The sequence below is a fragment of the Dendrobium catenatum genome, unplaced genomic scaffold, assembly GCF_001605985.2.
Source record: "Dendrobium catenatum unplaced genomic scaffold, ASM160598v2 fragScaff_scaffold_612, whole genome shotgun sequence".
Lineage (NCBI taxonomy): Eukaryota > Viridiplantae > Streptophyta > Magnoliopsida > Asparagales > Orchidaceae > Dendrobium > Dendrobium catenatum.
This window is the reverse complement of record NW_021319074.1, coordinates 350,780-366,936: the sequence shown is the minus strand read 5'-3', so window position 1 is coordinate 366,936 and position 16,157 is coordinate 350,780. Positions and strand designations below refer to the sequence as shown.

Below are 16,157 nucleotides of genomic sequence, written 5' to 3'. Positions count from 1 at the left end.
AAAACCTTCGACTTCGGGATAGATTCAACGACCTCGACTTAGGGACTGCGGGATGTGTTCGGCGGATCCAGCAAACAGAAAATCTTTCGTGAAATTAGGGCAATGAATAGTCGTTTATCTTAAAATATAGATATATTTTTAAATATAAAAAATATTCATAAGTATACGAAAATTTAAAAATAATTTGGCGCGCTATTTTGCGCCGTGCGCAATGCGTCATGGCTCACATGTGGCTCAAATAGCGCACGCTATTTTAAACACATGCGCCTCGCCATGAACATGGCGCCGCAGGTGCGCCGCGCCGTCGCCATGGCGCACGCTATTTTGCGCCATTGACAGCTATGTTCTAATCAAAGAGCAAATGATCTCTTCAAGAAAAATTCTTCTCTCACCTCTCACACTGATTTCCCCCAAGGATTGTATCAGGGTTTAGTTAGATCTGGATTTTTACTTCCTATGAGTGCAAGCCCTCATAGTTAATTACCCCTCCTACTATGTAGAAGAGAACTCTCAAATAAAGATGAATAGCTTTATGTGATTTAAATATTTTAGTCACAATTGTGGAGGGAATGGAGGTAGACCCGGTCAATATCCCATGATTCAATCATCCTGAGAATACCGCAAGTTTTAGTCTACCAACACTAACAACCATTGAATGTAGTGTCCAAGGAATCTGATTAATAGTCATTGGTTGTCTCTTTTCAGGGATCCCAAGTAAACTAAAGTGATTAAATGTGAATTTTAGTTTTTTGGGAGCTTAGGCTGTGGTTTGGGGATTATATCTGCTAGAATGCATTGTTAAATTTATTTAGTTTGGGGCTTACGGTTCCTTTTAGGAGTTGCCCTTTTTATGTAGGGTTTACTACTTCCATTGGAAGTCGCTTGCTAATTTAACTTAGAGACAGGTCTTAAAACTTAAGTTAGAAATAGCCTGTAATTTATAAAAGATAGGACTTACTGCTTCCCTTAGAAGTAACCTGCAATTTAAGTTTTGGGGTCTAATACTTCTCTAAGAAGTTTCCCAAATAACAGGTCTTACGATTTCATTGGAAGAAGCCTGTAATTTAAGTTTTGTTTAAATTTGATTTAGGGTGTGTTATTTCTCTTAGTCCTTGAATAGTTTGTTGAAGTAGGCCTTACGGTTTCCATTGGAAGTTGCCTGTTAATTAATTTAGAGTTCTCACTTCTCTTTGAAGTTTCCTAAACAGCATGGCTTATCACTTCCCTTGGACATTGCTTGTAGTTTTGATTTGAGATAGGTCTCACTGCTTCTATTATAAATTTCCTGTCATTTTGATTTGAGGTGGGTCATACTGCTTCTATTAGAGTTACCTATTGATTTATTTAGAATTTATCACTTCTCTTAGAAGTTTTTCAAATAATAGGGCTTACTGCTTCAATTGGAAGTTGCTTGGAGTTTGATTTGGGGTAGGTCTTACTGCTTCCATTGGATATTGTTTGTAGTTTTAAATTTGAGATAGGTCTTATGACTTCCATTGAAAGTTAACAGATACTTTTAGGTTGGGTCTAATTACTTTATTTAGAAGTTTACCCAATGAATTAGTTAATGAACTGGTTTTCCTGCATCCATTGGAAGTGGCCTATAAATTTGATTTGGATAGGTATTATTGCTTCCACTGGTACTAAACGAGGAGGCGAAGACAGGCCGAAGGCCTTCTTCTTTGTACTTACAGTTTGAGAAAATAGAAATAGACTTCTGAGCGTTTGGTCAGGGCTAAAGAGAACAGGTTCAAGGAGGCTCTCGAAGACTGGTTGGGTCAAATGCACGGGGTGCGCGGGTTGCAGGCTGGAGGATTGTGCGGGTCTAGATCAAAGCGTGGGAGAATCATGCTCATGGGTAGTGGGAGGCGAAGTGCAGCTGTGTGGTGTGTGGGAAGCCTTTATGTAGAATTGGGCGGAGTGTGGTGAGATTCCGCACAAGAGCAAGGAGTCGTGCGGGGTGTTCGATCAGAGAGGAAGATGGGGTTCCACATGGGAGCCAGGAGTCGCACAGGGTGTTTGTGCATTTTTCTTGATCGCAAGCTGGCCGTGGGTTGCAAGTCGGAACAGGCCATGGGAGAAGCATGTGAGTTAAACGTGAGTTCGTGCCGTGAGGAAGACTACGGGCTAGATGGGTACACGTGGAACTAGAGATGCAGATCGGGCGGCAAGCTGGGTAAAAGTGCCAGCATGACACTCACATGTGGAGATGGATCGCAAGCGAAGGACGGCATGTGTAGAATCAGGTTGGGTTAGGGTCGCGAGCGAAGGTCGAAGTGCCATATGCGACCTCTAGATTGATCACGAGCAGGCCTGGATGGATCCGAAGAAAGATATGCGTAAGAATAAAAATGAACTAAGCAAGAGTAACCGAATGAGCGTGAGTTCTTCTCCTTTTTATTGGTTCGTTTATTTTTTAAGGTTGAAGGCTAGCGTCTATTCGTGAAAGGAGAAGACTCCTGTCTTTTCTTCTTCTTTTTTCAACAACATAAAGAGGGAAAATTGTGACACCTATAGATGTTAGGCATGTATCATTACTCTTAACTATACTACTATAGTGTAGAGATTATTTCCTTTTCCCAACCCAAATAAATGCGATGAGATTATAGAATAATCTGTGTCCATAATAATGCCAAGTAATAAAGATAAACGCAATACTTCTGATGTATTAAACAGTTTAGTATTGAAGGAAAAACCATATAAAATGGAAACAATCCCTAGAACAAGAATGCAGCACCGCAAGAAAATAAATTTAAGGGTGATGTTTATACCAATGTAGTAACGCAAAATTGTTCTCCAGCACCTTCACAGTCTGATGCAGTAATAATAGGGGTTGAGATCCAAACAAATCCATTTTCCTGGAAAAACTTGTGTGTTGCATACGCCAAGGCATTCCTCACTCTTGTAATCTACAATGTCCAGTAGCCAAAAAACTCATATAAGTACTTCAATCACCTACTTAATAGACTTAAAAATGGATATATGGTATTGGAAACAGAAATACAATAACATAAATTTGCACAAAGAAAATGTGCATATGGAACAAATGGATAGTGTTAGATCTAAAGTTTGATAGGAAAGGAAGTGACACACAAAAGAAGAATGCATAGGCAGTCACCTTGTAAATGAAAATCCAAGCACTCATTCTTAGATGTGATTAAACCTACATATACAGTGCATAATCCGTTTCTCACTTTCAGGAAAAAGAAATCCAATGAAAACATTACAAACTACTTCAAAAGATTATGACGTCGCCTACTCAGAAAATCCTTCATGATGCAGTCACTGGCAATGTGCATTTCAAACAGCATTGCTAAGGAGATGCACATCAAAAATCTCAACTTCATTCTATCAAAGAAGGTGATTCTTTTGTAGTACCTTGGAATAATTTCAGGTGAAGAAGGCATGCTCTCATGAATTTTATAATTAGTATGGATAACTGTCTTGAGAAATAAATGGTTAAGTATCTTCTGCATTGTGGCTTAAAATGCAAAATAGTGCTACAGGGACCGTTATTCAGCAATAAGATAAAGTAAAAGTAATGGCATAGATATCTTTGCTCTCTTTTGCTGTGCTTAGTCAGTTTTGTATGTTTAATCTTGTTCCTCAGGACAAAACTATGAAGAATACTTCAAAAGCCTACGACATGCAGGATACAACAACAACAACATCAAGCCTTTGTCCCACTACGTGTGGTCGGCTACATGAATCCTTTTTCGCCATTGTGTTCAGTTAAAAGTCAAATTCTTATTTAAATCTAATAAAGAATGATCATTTCTAATATTTTCTAACCAAGCCATTTTAGGTCTACCTCCACCTTTCTTAACATAAGTCAAATCTAATACCTCAACTTTCCTAACCGGGTCATCGGAAGGCCTCCGTTTAATGTGACCAAACCATCTAAGACGACTCTTTCTAATCCTATCTTCCACTGGAGCTACTCCAACCTTTTCATGTATATGTTCATTTCGTATCCTATCTCTAAGGGTCAAGCCACTCATCCACCTAAGCATCCTCATCTCTGCAACACTTAACTTAGTATTATGCTTCTCTTTTAATGGCCAATATTCGGCACCATAAAGCAGGATGATAACGATTAATAACATTTAATAGCCTTCAATAGGTTTATTTGGAATTAAGAAAAAAGTAACAAAAAAATCAATTAATGAACAAAGCTTGTTGAGGTGTAGCAAAAACTTGAAAAGCAATCTCCAAAATGAAGAATATTTTTCTTCTCATAAGAGCAAATAAATATAATTACACGAAGGCAAAACTTAGCTATATGTTTTTGCATCTTTGGAGAATGAAAGAGAAGTTCTTCAAATTGAAAGAATGAAAAACAAGGCAACTATGATATCTGTCAAACCAAAAAACAAAACCATTCTTCCAAACTGATAGATCTAGAACAGAAGACTCAACAATTTATCACAGTTTACAGCTTATGTTTTTGCGCCTCTGACGAATGCAGAATAAATTTTCAAATTGGAAGAATGAAAAAACATGGTAACTATGATATATTTCACCAAAAAAAAAGTTATTTTCATTTTCAAACTGATAGTTCTAGAGCAGAAGAATCACCAATTTATCACAGTTTACAACTTAGATGTTAGAGAATTACCAATGGAGAGTTACTAAGCAGGATGAATATGCTGACTTACGAGAAAATATGGAAAACCTCAACGTGATCAGAAGCATAAGATTTTGCAGAGCAACATAAACCCAAAGAAGTATAATGACGAACAGAATGCCAGACATACCGCACCAAACGTATTTGTTCGTGGACGAAAGTGAGCTATTGTTCGCAAAAATTCTCTGCTTGCTCTCTTCTTTTGGATAGGATAAGCTGAAGGATCACTTTTCCCAATCTAAGCAAGCCAAGAAAGGAGTATTAAGAGAATTTCATTATGTAACCATAAAAGAGAAAAGCCTACAATGGGCATGCATGGAAGCAATATTTTTCTTTTAATTTAGGAATGGTGATGAAACAAGAACATGAAAGGAAGATTTAAATGGCACAGGTATGTAAATGGATTTCCGCTATCATAATCATCAATAATTAAGTGGACTTCAATTTTCAATTCCGTGGCAAGTTTACCACACACCTGCTCAAGAAAATGAACTATTAACATTATTCGGACAAAAGGCCATGTTTGCATTTAAGATTCAACACATTTTGAAAAGGATAAACTGTTTAAATCAAATTAAAATTTTCAACAATGATAGCAAAAACAATTATTGTTGTGACAACACATGGTAATGTGAAAAAGAGAAGAGAGAAACTCCGGAACCTGCCAGAACTCAAAACTATCTGATTTATACAAGAGTTTTGACAATTCGTGTATCCTAATCAAGACTTAAAACTTATTTTTGAGAGCTAGAGACAAAAGTCAATTAATTAACAAATAAAGAAAACAAGACAACGAGAGGCAACCTAATACCCCAGCTTTGACGTCTAAAGCCACTTCAGATCCAATTGGGCAATTGAATGCCATCATAAATTTTAAACTTAATTAATCATGGATGAACAAGTTTATTGATGGCTTAAGAAACCATTGATAAGATTGAGTAGCAGTTTTCAAACTGTTACTTCCGTCAGATAATTGAAATAAAAAACACATTCCAAAAAATGTTAAAAGCAATTATTTCAGAGATCTACCACTGCAAGCCTCGCCACTTTTAGCTCCACTTTCTGCTTAGATCCTTCACTTCTGACCAAAGTTCCTTCTATTAGCACGGATGCACCAATTCCAACACTGCCAGTTTCTACCTATCAAGAGAAAAACATTCAATTCAGAAAATATAAAAGACAACGCATCAAAGAATAAATCATGAAACAAAAATAATAGGAATCCAGTAATATTAAAAGAAAAAAGATACCCAGACTATGATAAACTAGTTTACAATCAAATCTAGTAAAACGGTAAGTTAAAAGCGAAAATGGAAGCTAAATATAACCTTAACCAAATTTCCTTAATACAGAAATAAATATAGAACTGATGAGTGCAATAATATGATAATAATTATCAAAATCATTTCTCTTGGATGCTACTAACTTTCTTCATTTCTTGGATAATCATCTGAAGCTTATCTAAGCATTTTTAAACTTGCCATTGGTGACTGACAAATATAGCTTGCAGGGTGGAACCAATCTCTCTTTAGAGGGTGGATAAACTTATTACATAAATAAATTAATGTTAAAAAAATTAAATAGATTCAATGTTTTAAAAGGAGAAATAAAAAATCGAGACGTTTTGTCTAAGCGAGGCGATGCGTAAGCCTCCAGCAAGGCGTAAGCTCAAAACAGTAAAAATAAGCTAATGTAAAATTACAAATAATGATAAAAAATGACAAAATATTAAGTCAATATGCAATTGATGATTTGTTCTAAGAAAAGTAAGCAAGCAATTATTTTCATGATGGTTTATGTATAAAATTATACTGAATATTTGTTTGATTGAAAGAATTAATAATTATATTACTAATTAGTCAATTAATCTAAATTAGATAATTAATTTATGCACTAATTATACTATTAATTATTTAATTAATTTGCTTAATTATTAATATTTTAAATTATATTTATTAAGTTAATCAATAATACCTTAGTCGTGTCTAGGGTTTTCCTTTCATCTTCTCTTTTCGTCCTTGTTGTTCGGCTTCGTTGCTTCGTAGGAGGTGTAGTGATTGCATGCATCGCTTCTTTGGCTCCTTCGTGGCTGTTCGACTTCACTCCTTCGACGACTTTCCCTTCCAGTCGGATCATAAGTTACGACATTTTGATCGGAAGAAACAACGAGATCTTGCTGGCTCGCTGGCTGTGAAGGTAACTTTCTCCCTTTCAAGGCACTGCCTTGATGCGCCTCACGCCTTGAGGCATACGCCTCTGTGGAAAAAGGTGTAAGCCTCGCCCGAACGTTCGAGGCTTAAGCCTCAGTTCGCCCAACCTCCGCCTCGATTCGAGGCGTGCCTCGAGGCGTCCGCTAGACATAATTTAAAGCAAAATGTTATATTTCATTATGATCAATGAATTTAATAATGATTGCAAGCTTTTCAATGTATTTTATATTTTTTTATAAAATTAACTTACAACTTCATTGAGAATCAAGCTAAATACTTTTCTCAATATAAGATACTAGGCAGTCATGAGTCACCCATTTTGCTATGCAATCAATATTTGACAATCTTTAATGCAGAAAATGTTCTCTATTCTAGTAATAATAATTGATAAAGTTAATACCGATGTATTAATCTAAAAGTATGGGATAAATACCATCCTTCATTATCTTAATAGTTTATTTTCCAACATTAGTAATGTAGCCAAAAAATAAAAACTCATCACTGGTGTGCATATCAACAATAAAAGTGAGATTCCAAATCCATAAGCTTTGTCGAAAAATCACATGGGTATAACTCTACAAGACAAATTAGTATTGCCTCATTGAAAGCCGAGAAAAAATCACTTACGTTTAGACATTCCACAAAAATTAAAAACTTAATGCCCACTTTTGAAAAATAATTACTTAATTCTTGAAATTACAAATCAACTAATATATATATATATATATATATGCATTAGATAAGAGTACACATTTTAGATATCTTGGATCTATTGTTCAGAGTGATGGTGAAATAGATGGGGATATTATCAGCAGAATTTAAGTTGGATGATTAAAGTGGAGGAATGCATCAGACTTATTGTGTGATGGACCTGCAATGCTTAAGGAAAAATTTTATAAGATGGTGGTGAGACCTGCAATGCTTTATGGTGCCGAATGTTGGCCATTAAAAGAGAAGCTTAATGCTAAGTTAAGTGTTGCAAAGATGAGGATGCTCAAGTGGATGAGTGGCTTTACCCTTAGAGACAGGATACGAAATGAGCATATACGTGAAAAGGTTGGAGTAGCACCAGTGGAAGATAAGATTAGAGAGAGTCGTCTTAGATGGTTTGGTCACATAAAAAAGAGGCCTTCCGATGACCCAGTTAGAAAAGCAGAGGTATTAGATTTGACTTATGTTAAGAAAGGTCGAGATAGACCTAAAAAGACTTGGTTAGAAAATATTAGAAATGATCTTTCTTTATTAAATTTAAATGAGAATTTGACTTTTAACAGGACACAATGGAGAAAAAGGATTTGTAGCCGACCCCACGTAGTGGGACAAAGGCTTGATGTTGTTATTGTTGTTGTATATTATTATATATAAATTAACATAATAATAATGCAAATTTATCATTTTTTCACCTCCCCATATTGACTGCGCCTTGAATGTAAAGTTTACATTTGGAATATCAACTTCAAAAACATTGCAAAAATGTGACACTTCATTTAATAAATAATTTCAGTCATCATCTCTCCTCATCTGCAATTGTTGTTTGGATACTTGCACCAATTTCATTGCATTCTTGATGTCTTGATCTTTTTTTGTAAGAATTGTGATAATTCAATTGCAATCCTTAAAATGTCAATCATTAAATACATAGTGAAAATAAAGTCAAAAGATTTCATTGCATATAATTAAATACTCACTTCAACTGAATATTGATCACGTATCTCAATCCTCTTTGATAATCTCAAGACTTCAAGTATAAAAACATATATTTTAAAGCGACTAATTAATGTATGAAAATGTGAATCAAGTAATGTATGGAAATGTAAAACCTAATGGATAGTTTATTGCAAATTAGTCCACTTAAACGTCGACCATGACTTAACTCCCAAGTTTTAAGATAGAAAAGTATTTATCAAGTTGGATAACTTTAAAAGTATCAATCATCTTACAAGAAGCTCCAATGATATTTACAATCCCGAAGTGAACTCAAAAAAATGCTTCACCAATCAATAATTATTTGCAATAGCTACTAAATACAATCGGTGTTGATGAACAAAATAATGAACATAAAATATTTGAGAAATGTTATTAAGAATAAGTGTCTTCAAACAATAAACCCTCTTTGTATATTAGAAGCCCCATCAGTCTTAAACACATATCCTATGTAAGCTATATAAATATTTGACAAGTATAACTGCAAGATCTGCCTAAGTACAACTATTTTGGTTGAGAAAAATTTTTAATACAAATGAATTTCTCAATAACTTTTCTCTTTTTATCAATATATCTCACTACGACAATCAATTATTTCTTCGTTGAAATATCGCAAGGCTCGTGTACTATGATGAAGAAATATGAACCACCAATATCATTTATGATGGCAATTAAGGTCTCATCAATTACAACACAACAAATTTCTACATGAATCTTTTCATGAAATCAACTTCAACTTCGTACTAGCATTTGCAAATATAACTTTCTTGACCTTTTAAATATTACTTGTGATGTCATTTTGATACCAAAATAACTAGTTAAAGGACATATGCCACGTCCTTGTTGATAAAAGATTGTTTTAGAATGAATATTAAATACTATTCTTGACTGGACATTCACTTTTTATGAGTTGAGGTTGTTCTTAAACTTATTTTCATCAACAAATAGTTAAGGATAGTGGTTGAATTTTGCTTTAAGTTATAAAAGATAAATTTCACTTTAAATATTTTGAATTTTATTATATATCGAATTTTAAAATTTATTGAAATTTAAATCTTGAACAATTAATACTTAGAATTTGTTGGTATTTTCTTAAATTATGTAATCCCCTCCAGTTGAGATTTTCTATCAATACGACCATCATCAGGGTTTTAAATAATTTTATTTTTATTTTTATATTGCCAACTCTATTTCTTTCCAATAGAAGATCAAGTTCAATTTAAGCTCATATGGCATTTTGATATTACAATCCCCTCTGATTGAGATTCAATTTCAATATGATCATCATCGCGATGACATTGAAGTCATTTTTGATGCACTGGAATGCTATTCAAGACCACTGTACACTTTTTGTATTGTAGCATATTTTTCCAAACCATAATGCGCTTTTTAATATTGTGACATGCTTATTGAGGCTATTACGCGCTCCTTGGAATAGTGACACACCTCTTGATGGTATTGCACATTTCTCAAGGTAATGATATGCTTTTGAGGCAATTGCAACAATTTCAAAGTTGTTGCGTGCTTCTCGAGTTTGTCACATGCTTCTCAAGGCGATGCATTTGATTTTAAAAGTTGTATTTAGATGCATGTGAAATAATGAATATTTACGCAGACATTTATCCAAGATGCTTTGTTTGTATCAAGTTTTGCGCACAACAAAGAAGAAGCCTCCCCATCTCAAAAGAAATATGCAAACATGCTTAAGAAAAATGGACTTTTCAAGCACAAACCTAAATACAATTGGAGTTGATGAGAAAAATAATGAACCTAAAATATTTAAGAAATGTTATTAAGAATAAGTGTCTTCAAACCATAAACTCTCTTTGTATATTAGAAGCCCCATCAATCTTAAACACATATCCTATGTAAGCTATATAAATATTTGACAAGTATAACTACAAGATTGCCTAAGCACAACTATTTTGGTTGAGAAAAATTTTTAATACCAATGAATTTCTCAATAACTTTTCTCTTTTTATCAATATATCTCACTACAACAATCAATTATTTCTTCATTGAAATATCGCAAGGCTGTGTACTATGATGAAGAAATATGAACCACAAATATCATTTATGATGGAAATTAAGGTCTCATCAATTACAACACAACAAATTTCTACATGAATCTTTTCATGAAATCAACTTCAACTTCGTACTAGCATTTGCAAATATAACTTTCTTGACCTTTTAAATATTACTTGTAATGTCATTTTGATACCAAAATCATCAGTTAAAGGACATGTCACGTCCTTGTTAGTAAAAGACTGTTTTAAAATGAATATTAAATACTATTATTGACTGGATATTCACTTTTTATGAGCTGAGGTTGTTCTTAAACTTATTTTCATCAACAAATAGTTAACGATAGTGAATGAATTTTGCTTTAAGTTATAAAAGATAAATTTCACTTTAAATATTTTGAATTTTATTATATATTGAATTTTAAAATTTATTGAAATTTGAATCTTGAACAATTAATACTTAGAATTTGTTGGTATTTTCTTAAATCATGTAATCCCCTCCAGTTTAGATGCATGTTAAATAATGAATATTTACGCAGACATTTATCCAAGATGCTTTGTTGGTATCAAGTTTTGCGCACAACAAAGAAGAAGCCTCCTCCTCTCAAAGGAATATGCAAACATGCTTAAGAAAACTGGACTTTTCAAGCACAAACATACTGACTCCCCCATATATATTTCACAGGCATCTAATAATTATGAAACTTTCCAAAAAGCTTCTAACTATAATTGTTTAGTTGGTACATTTATATATCTTATTACGACTCGACCAAATATATTTTTGTTGTTGGTGTGTTAGTCCACCAGCGCAAATCCTGAAGAAGAAATATTGGATAATGTCTTCAGAACTTTAAGATAAATTAAGAAATCTCTAAGATATGATTTGGTTTATCATAAACAAAATCATTTAAATATAAAATGATGCCAACTATGTTGAATTCATTGAATATCTAAAGTTCACTTCAAGATATTATGTTTTTAAGGGATGTAATCTTTTTTTTTTAGAGAAGTAAACAGTAAAGTATTGTTATCAGATTCAATGTTAGCACATTATGCCTGCAAAATGATATAGATCAAAACTCTTGTAGATGAGTTTGGCTTCTGCATAACTCAACACATGATCCTTAATTATGATAATAAAGTGGCAATCTACATCACTATAATGGGTATCTTTTACAAAAAAATATCAAATAGATTGAAGTGAATTGTCACTTCATTAGAGATATTGTCCTAGTAAAGAAGATCATCAGTCATAATATCTCCAACAAGAATACTCACTATATATATATATATATATATATATATATGGAATGTTATTGTGGAGATTTTGCAAGACTAGGAAGATGTTAGATTTCAATATGTCTTTATTATTGTAATATATACTCATAATTGAGAATATTACTCATTTTTTTCTTCCAAATTTATCTCATCTATTTATATATGTAACTATATCTAAATTATTGCATTTTCTAACTTTTTCATAAAAATAATGTGCATTATTTATCATTATAATATGTGATTGAATATTTTATTTTTTATTGTATTTTTCTTAATTTCTCTAGTATCTTGCCTATATATAACACATTTGCTTGTACTAAAATGATAAATTAATAAAGATGTAATCCTTTTCAATTGTCACTCCTTAAATGTTGTATTTAAATCATTGTGTAGAATCCTCATGATCTTCCCTAAACACTTATGATGGATGTCTCACTCTAATTTCCAATCTACATAGGTTTGCTCTTATGCTTCCCTCTAACTATTGCTCGTTTGTGCTCTAGTGACTTCTTCCAACGTGACATTCTCATCTCTCTTGTTGACTACTAAGACACTTATTTTCTCATCTTTCTCACATATTTGTATAGCTCTACCAACTACCTATATTCTCTAGAATAATTACATTGGTAACTTTGCTATCACTACGTTAACTTCGTCATCAATGTTCTCTACCAATACTTTTTGTCCATTATCTCTCTAGCAATACTCTTTGTCAATACTCTCTACTGATAGTGCATTCAAAGATCTTAGTTGTATTCTCTGACATGGATTTCATTGTCGACTCTTTGCATCAACTCATACAACTCTCTATGATGAATCGATGACACTCTTATTTCAACACTAGTAGCATTTGGGCGATAAAAGCTTTGATCATTTCAACTCTGATATATTATTTCTAAACTCAAATCAATATTTTTGTGTCACCTTGAATTTGCGAGTAAGTGTTATCAAATCTAAATTCTCACATCTCCTAACTTATTTATAGAAGGAATTTGCATAATTTATTATTATAATATTTTCTTTTTATTTAAGACATTTTCCTTGATATATTTTTCTTAACTGTGCAAGTCTCTTATTCATACTAGGAATCCGCACAACACTATTAACCTTTAGGCAATAAACCTTCGATCATTTCACCTCTGGTGTACTATTTAACTCAGTCATATCTTCTGCACCACCTTGAGTTTGTGAGAGAGTGCTACCATCTCTAAATTCTCACATTTGCTAACTTATTTATAATAGGAATCTGCACTTTTTATTATTTTAATATTTTCTTTTTATTAAAGCTATTCTACTTTATATATTTTCCTTAAATCTTCTAGTCTCTTATACATAGGCTCATATTTATTTTTACTAGATAGACGATACTGAAAAAATATAGTCCTTTCTCATTCCATACTTCTCTTAGACTACATATGCAAACACTCATATTAGTGTTAAAAATCAATTAATAAGATTTTTTTGTTCCAAAAACTATATATATATATATATATACATTGCCTCAAGCGATGCATCTTTAATCAACAAGTAGATTACCGACAACACTAGTCTTGCAAATGTCACCACCTACGTAACTACCAAGCATCCATCCATCAACAAAGGGAATTCATTGTATAAGACTTTGCTCGCAAACCTCAGCATCAACTTGAGCTTTGCCATATCCTATTTAATGCTATAGTAACATAATGCTGGCATGCAACATAATTTGTTCCAGGTAAAAGCAGGCTAACCTTGAAATATGCATATTCTTTTGGAGAGAAAGCCATCATAAGTGTAACTAATGCAGCATGAAACATGCAGTGTTTTTCCTTTTGAAGAAAGATACCTCATTGTAGCCCTCGGAAGATGAATTGACCACACATTGTATGTTGGATAAGCATGAACCATCATTTACCTAAAACAAAAATTGCAGGATCTCGAATCACAATCTTCTCATATAGTCATATAAAATTTTGACAAAGTATCTAAGCACTTGTGATGATAATTGTAAAAACATGTTTGTCCAAAAATTGAAGTACTAACCTCAAAATACAATGTATCACCGACATAAGGAATGTAAGGCTTATTTGGCATTGTTGTCTTGTGTTACCAGTGTTGTGTAGTGCCAGTTTTGTATTGAGTTGCTAAGTATATGATTGTTTAACAATATCATATTAAGATTGTCGTGTAAAGTGTTGTAAGAGTCACGCTTGTTTCATAAAAATGGTATTAATATGCATTGGTTGAGTGACCAAAAATACTATTAGGAATTTCATACAATTATAAATGAATATCCTAATATTAACTGGTGTTTAATTAATTTATTTATTTACTGAAGAAAAAAGCTAAATTCCACATAACGACTTTTCTGGGAAGCTAGTCAAACCACCGTTCTAAGAAAATTGCTTTCAGCTTTTATGAACTGAAATTTCTTCTCACAATTATTGAACCAAATAGTTTGCTACTCCAGAAAGTAGAAACAGGCGGCAAAACACTACCCCACCTAGAGTCTCAAGCTTCAGCCCTAAAAGATAGTCTTTTCTCCATCTTCATAAATTATATTGCCCATTCAAGCAATTATGATTTCTATCACCTAAGCATCTGAGTACGCTCGAATGTAAGAATTCAATTAAAATAGAAAAACACAGCACATTAGCACAATAAGTACCGTATTTTGAATCCTTGAATGAAAACATAAATGTACTATTTTGCCTATTTTGGCGAGAAAAAAACAAATGATTACTATCCAAGCTACAATCTTTAATGATTCTAATGAAAGAGAACGCCCACATTTAATAGTATAAATCCACAAAGCTGATCATATCAGTAATTAACTAATTACAGGAGCGAAGTTTAACCTTGACAAGGGTCACACTACTCATTAGAGGAAACTGGAAAGCCACAGCACATTTGCATGCTAAATACCATATTCTGAACCTTTGATTGAAGACATACGTGGATGAGGTAATTGAATGTTATTCAAGAGCTAGCAACAACCTTTTTAATGACTCTGAAGAAAGAGAGCGCGACAACCCATACCACATTTACGATTAAAGGATGAAATTTTAACCTCGATAAATGTAACGATGCTCTGGACGCGGCAAGTTCGAACCCATCCCCTGATCGTGATGCTCTGCCCTATGCTGTCCAACCCTTCATCTGGTCCACCCCTCACATCTACGATCCTTAGCCGCTTCTTGAACTTCCGGACCCCTTCCCCAGCCTCAATTTCAAACTTCTCTCCAACCTCCGCGTCCACAGATAGGGTTTGGTTACAGAAGAGTCTCCAGATGGAGGAATGAGAGGATGGATTCAACGAATGTTGGTGATGAATTGGACGACGGATCAGAGGTGAAGAAGGGTGGAGAGTAACTGAGGGGGAGGGCGAGGGAGCTTTAAAGCTCCGGTTGCCGGATTTAGGGTTTCTGTTGTTGATGCAGTAGAAGAGGATGTGCGCCGCGGGAAGTGGGCGTAAACGGGGGCAGGAAGCGGGAGTGAGGAAAGCACTTGCGGCCACCATCATCGTAACGACCGCAACGAGCTCTGTCCTGATGTCCTCCTCCCAGTTCTGGACCCTAAGGAGCCTTGGTCCAAGCTAGGTCTATCTACGAGCAACGGCTACCGAGTCCCCGCTTTTTTTTTTTTTTTTCGGGATGGGGGAGGGGGGTCCTAAATTTTAGATGGTAAATGATGTGCTCTCAATTCAAATTACTATAGCGTACTGGATACGTGGTGCAATTTTATCTAAATCTGCGCACAAAATTTTTAGGAAAGTAAGTGTTAGATTTTTATTTTTTTGGGACTCTAATTCCTCTAAAAAACTGCACATGGTTTCTTGGGACAAAGTCTGTAAGCTTAAATCAAAAGGGGGACTGGGTTTTCCTTCTGTTAGTGCTCTCCAATTTGCTTTTAACTGCTCGGTCATTGTCAGAATGTATAACTGCTTATCCACTTGGCTATTTAATAAGTATAGCTCTCCTTGGAAGCCTTTTAAATCATCTGATTCAAAATTCTGGAAGGGTATTTGCAACACTGCTGTCTTAGCTAAAGATTGTTTTCAGTTCAGAATTACTCACAAAGCTCCGATATCCCTGAAATGGGATCACTGGTATAACAATTGCACCTTGTCTGGATACCTGGGGAGTGATTTCTTTGATTTCATTCCATATATTGCCTTAAATGTTATAATGCTAGACGGTTCCTGGAATCTCCTTCCTACTTGGAATTCCCAGGTGCGGGCTCTCTTTGATGGAATTCATGTTGAGGAATACTCTGGTAACTGTCTGATATGGAGAAATAGGAAAAACTGCAACTTCAAATGTTATCTGGATGAAT

At 34.0% G+C, this 16,157-nt stretch overlaps 1 protein-coding gene across 1 annotated transcript in view; it reads right to left on the bottom strand.

The window, feature by feature from the left end:
- The window catches only part of LOC110092708 (asparagine--tRNA ligase, chloroplastic/mitochondrial), a gene marked incomplete in the record, with an annotated part of 43,166 nt that extends 27,701 nt beyond the window's left edge, over nt 1-15,465 (bottom strand). The window contains 5 exon segments of the mRNA XM_020817365.2: nt 2,772-2,909; nt 4,758-4,865; nt 5,657-5,767; nt 13,669-13,737; nt 14,893-15,465. Of these exon segments, the coding sequence (XP_020673024.1) occupies nt 2,772-2,909; nt 4,758-4,865; nt 5,657-5,767; nt 13,669-13,737; nt 14,893-15,345 (879 nt within the window).
- Between the last annotated feature and the right edge of the window lie 692 nt (nt 15,466-16,157).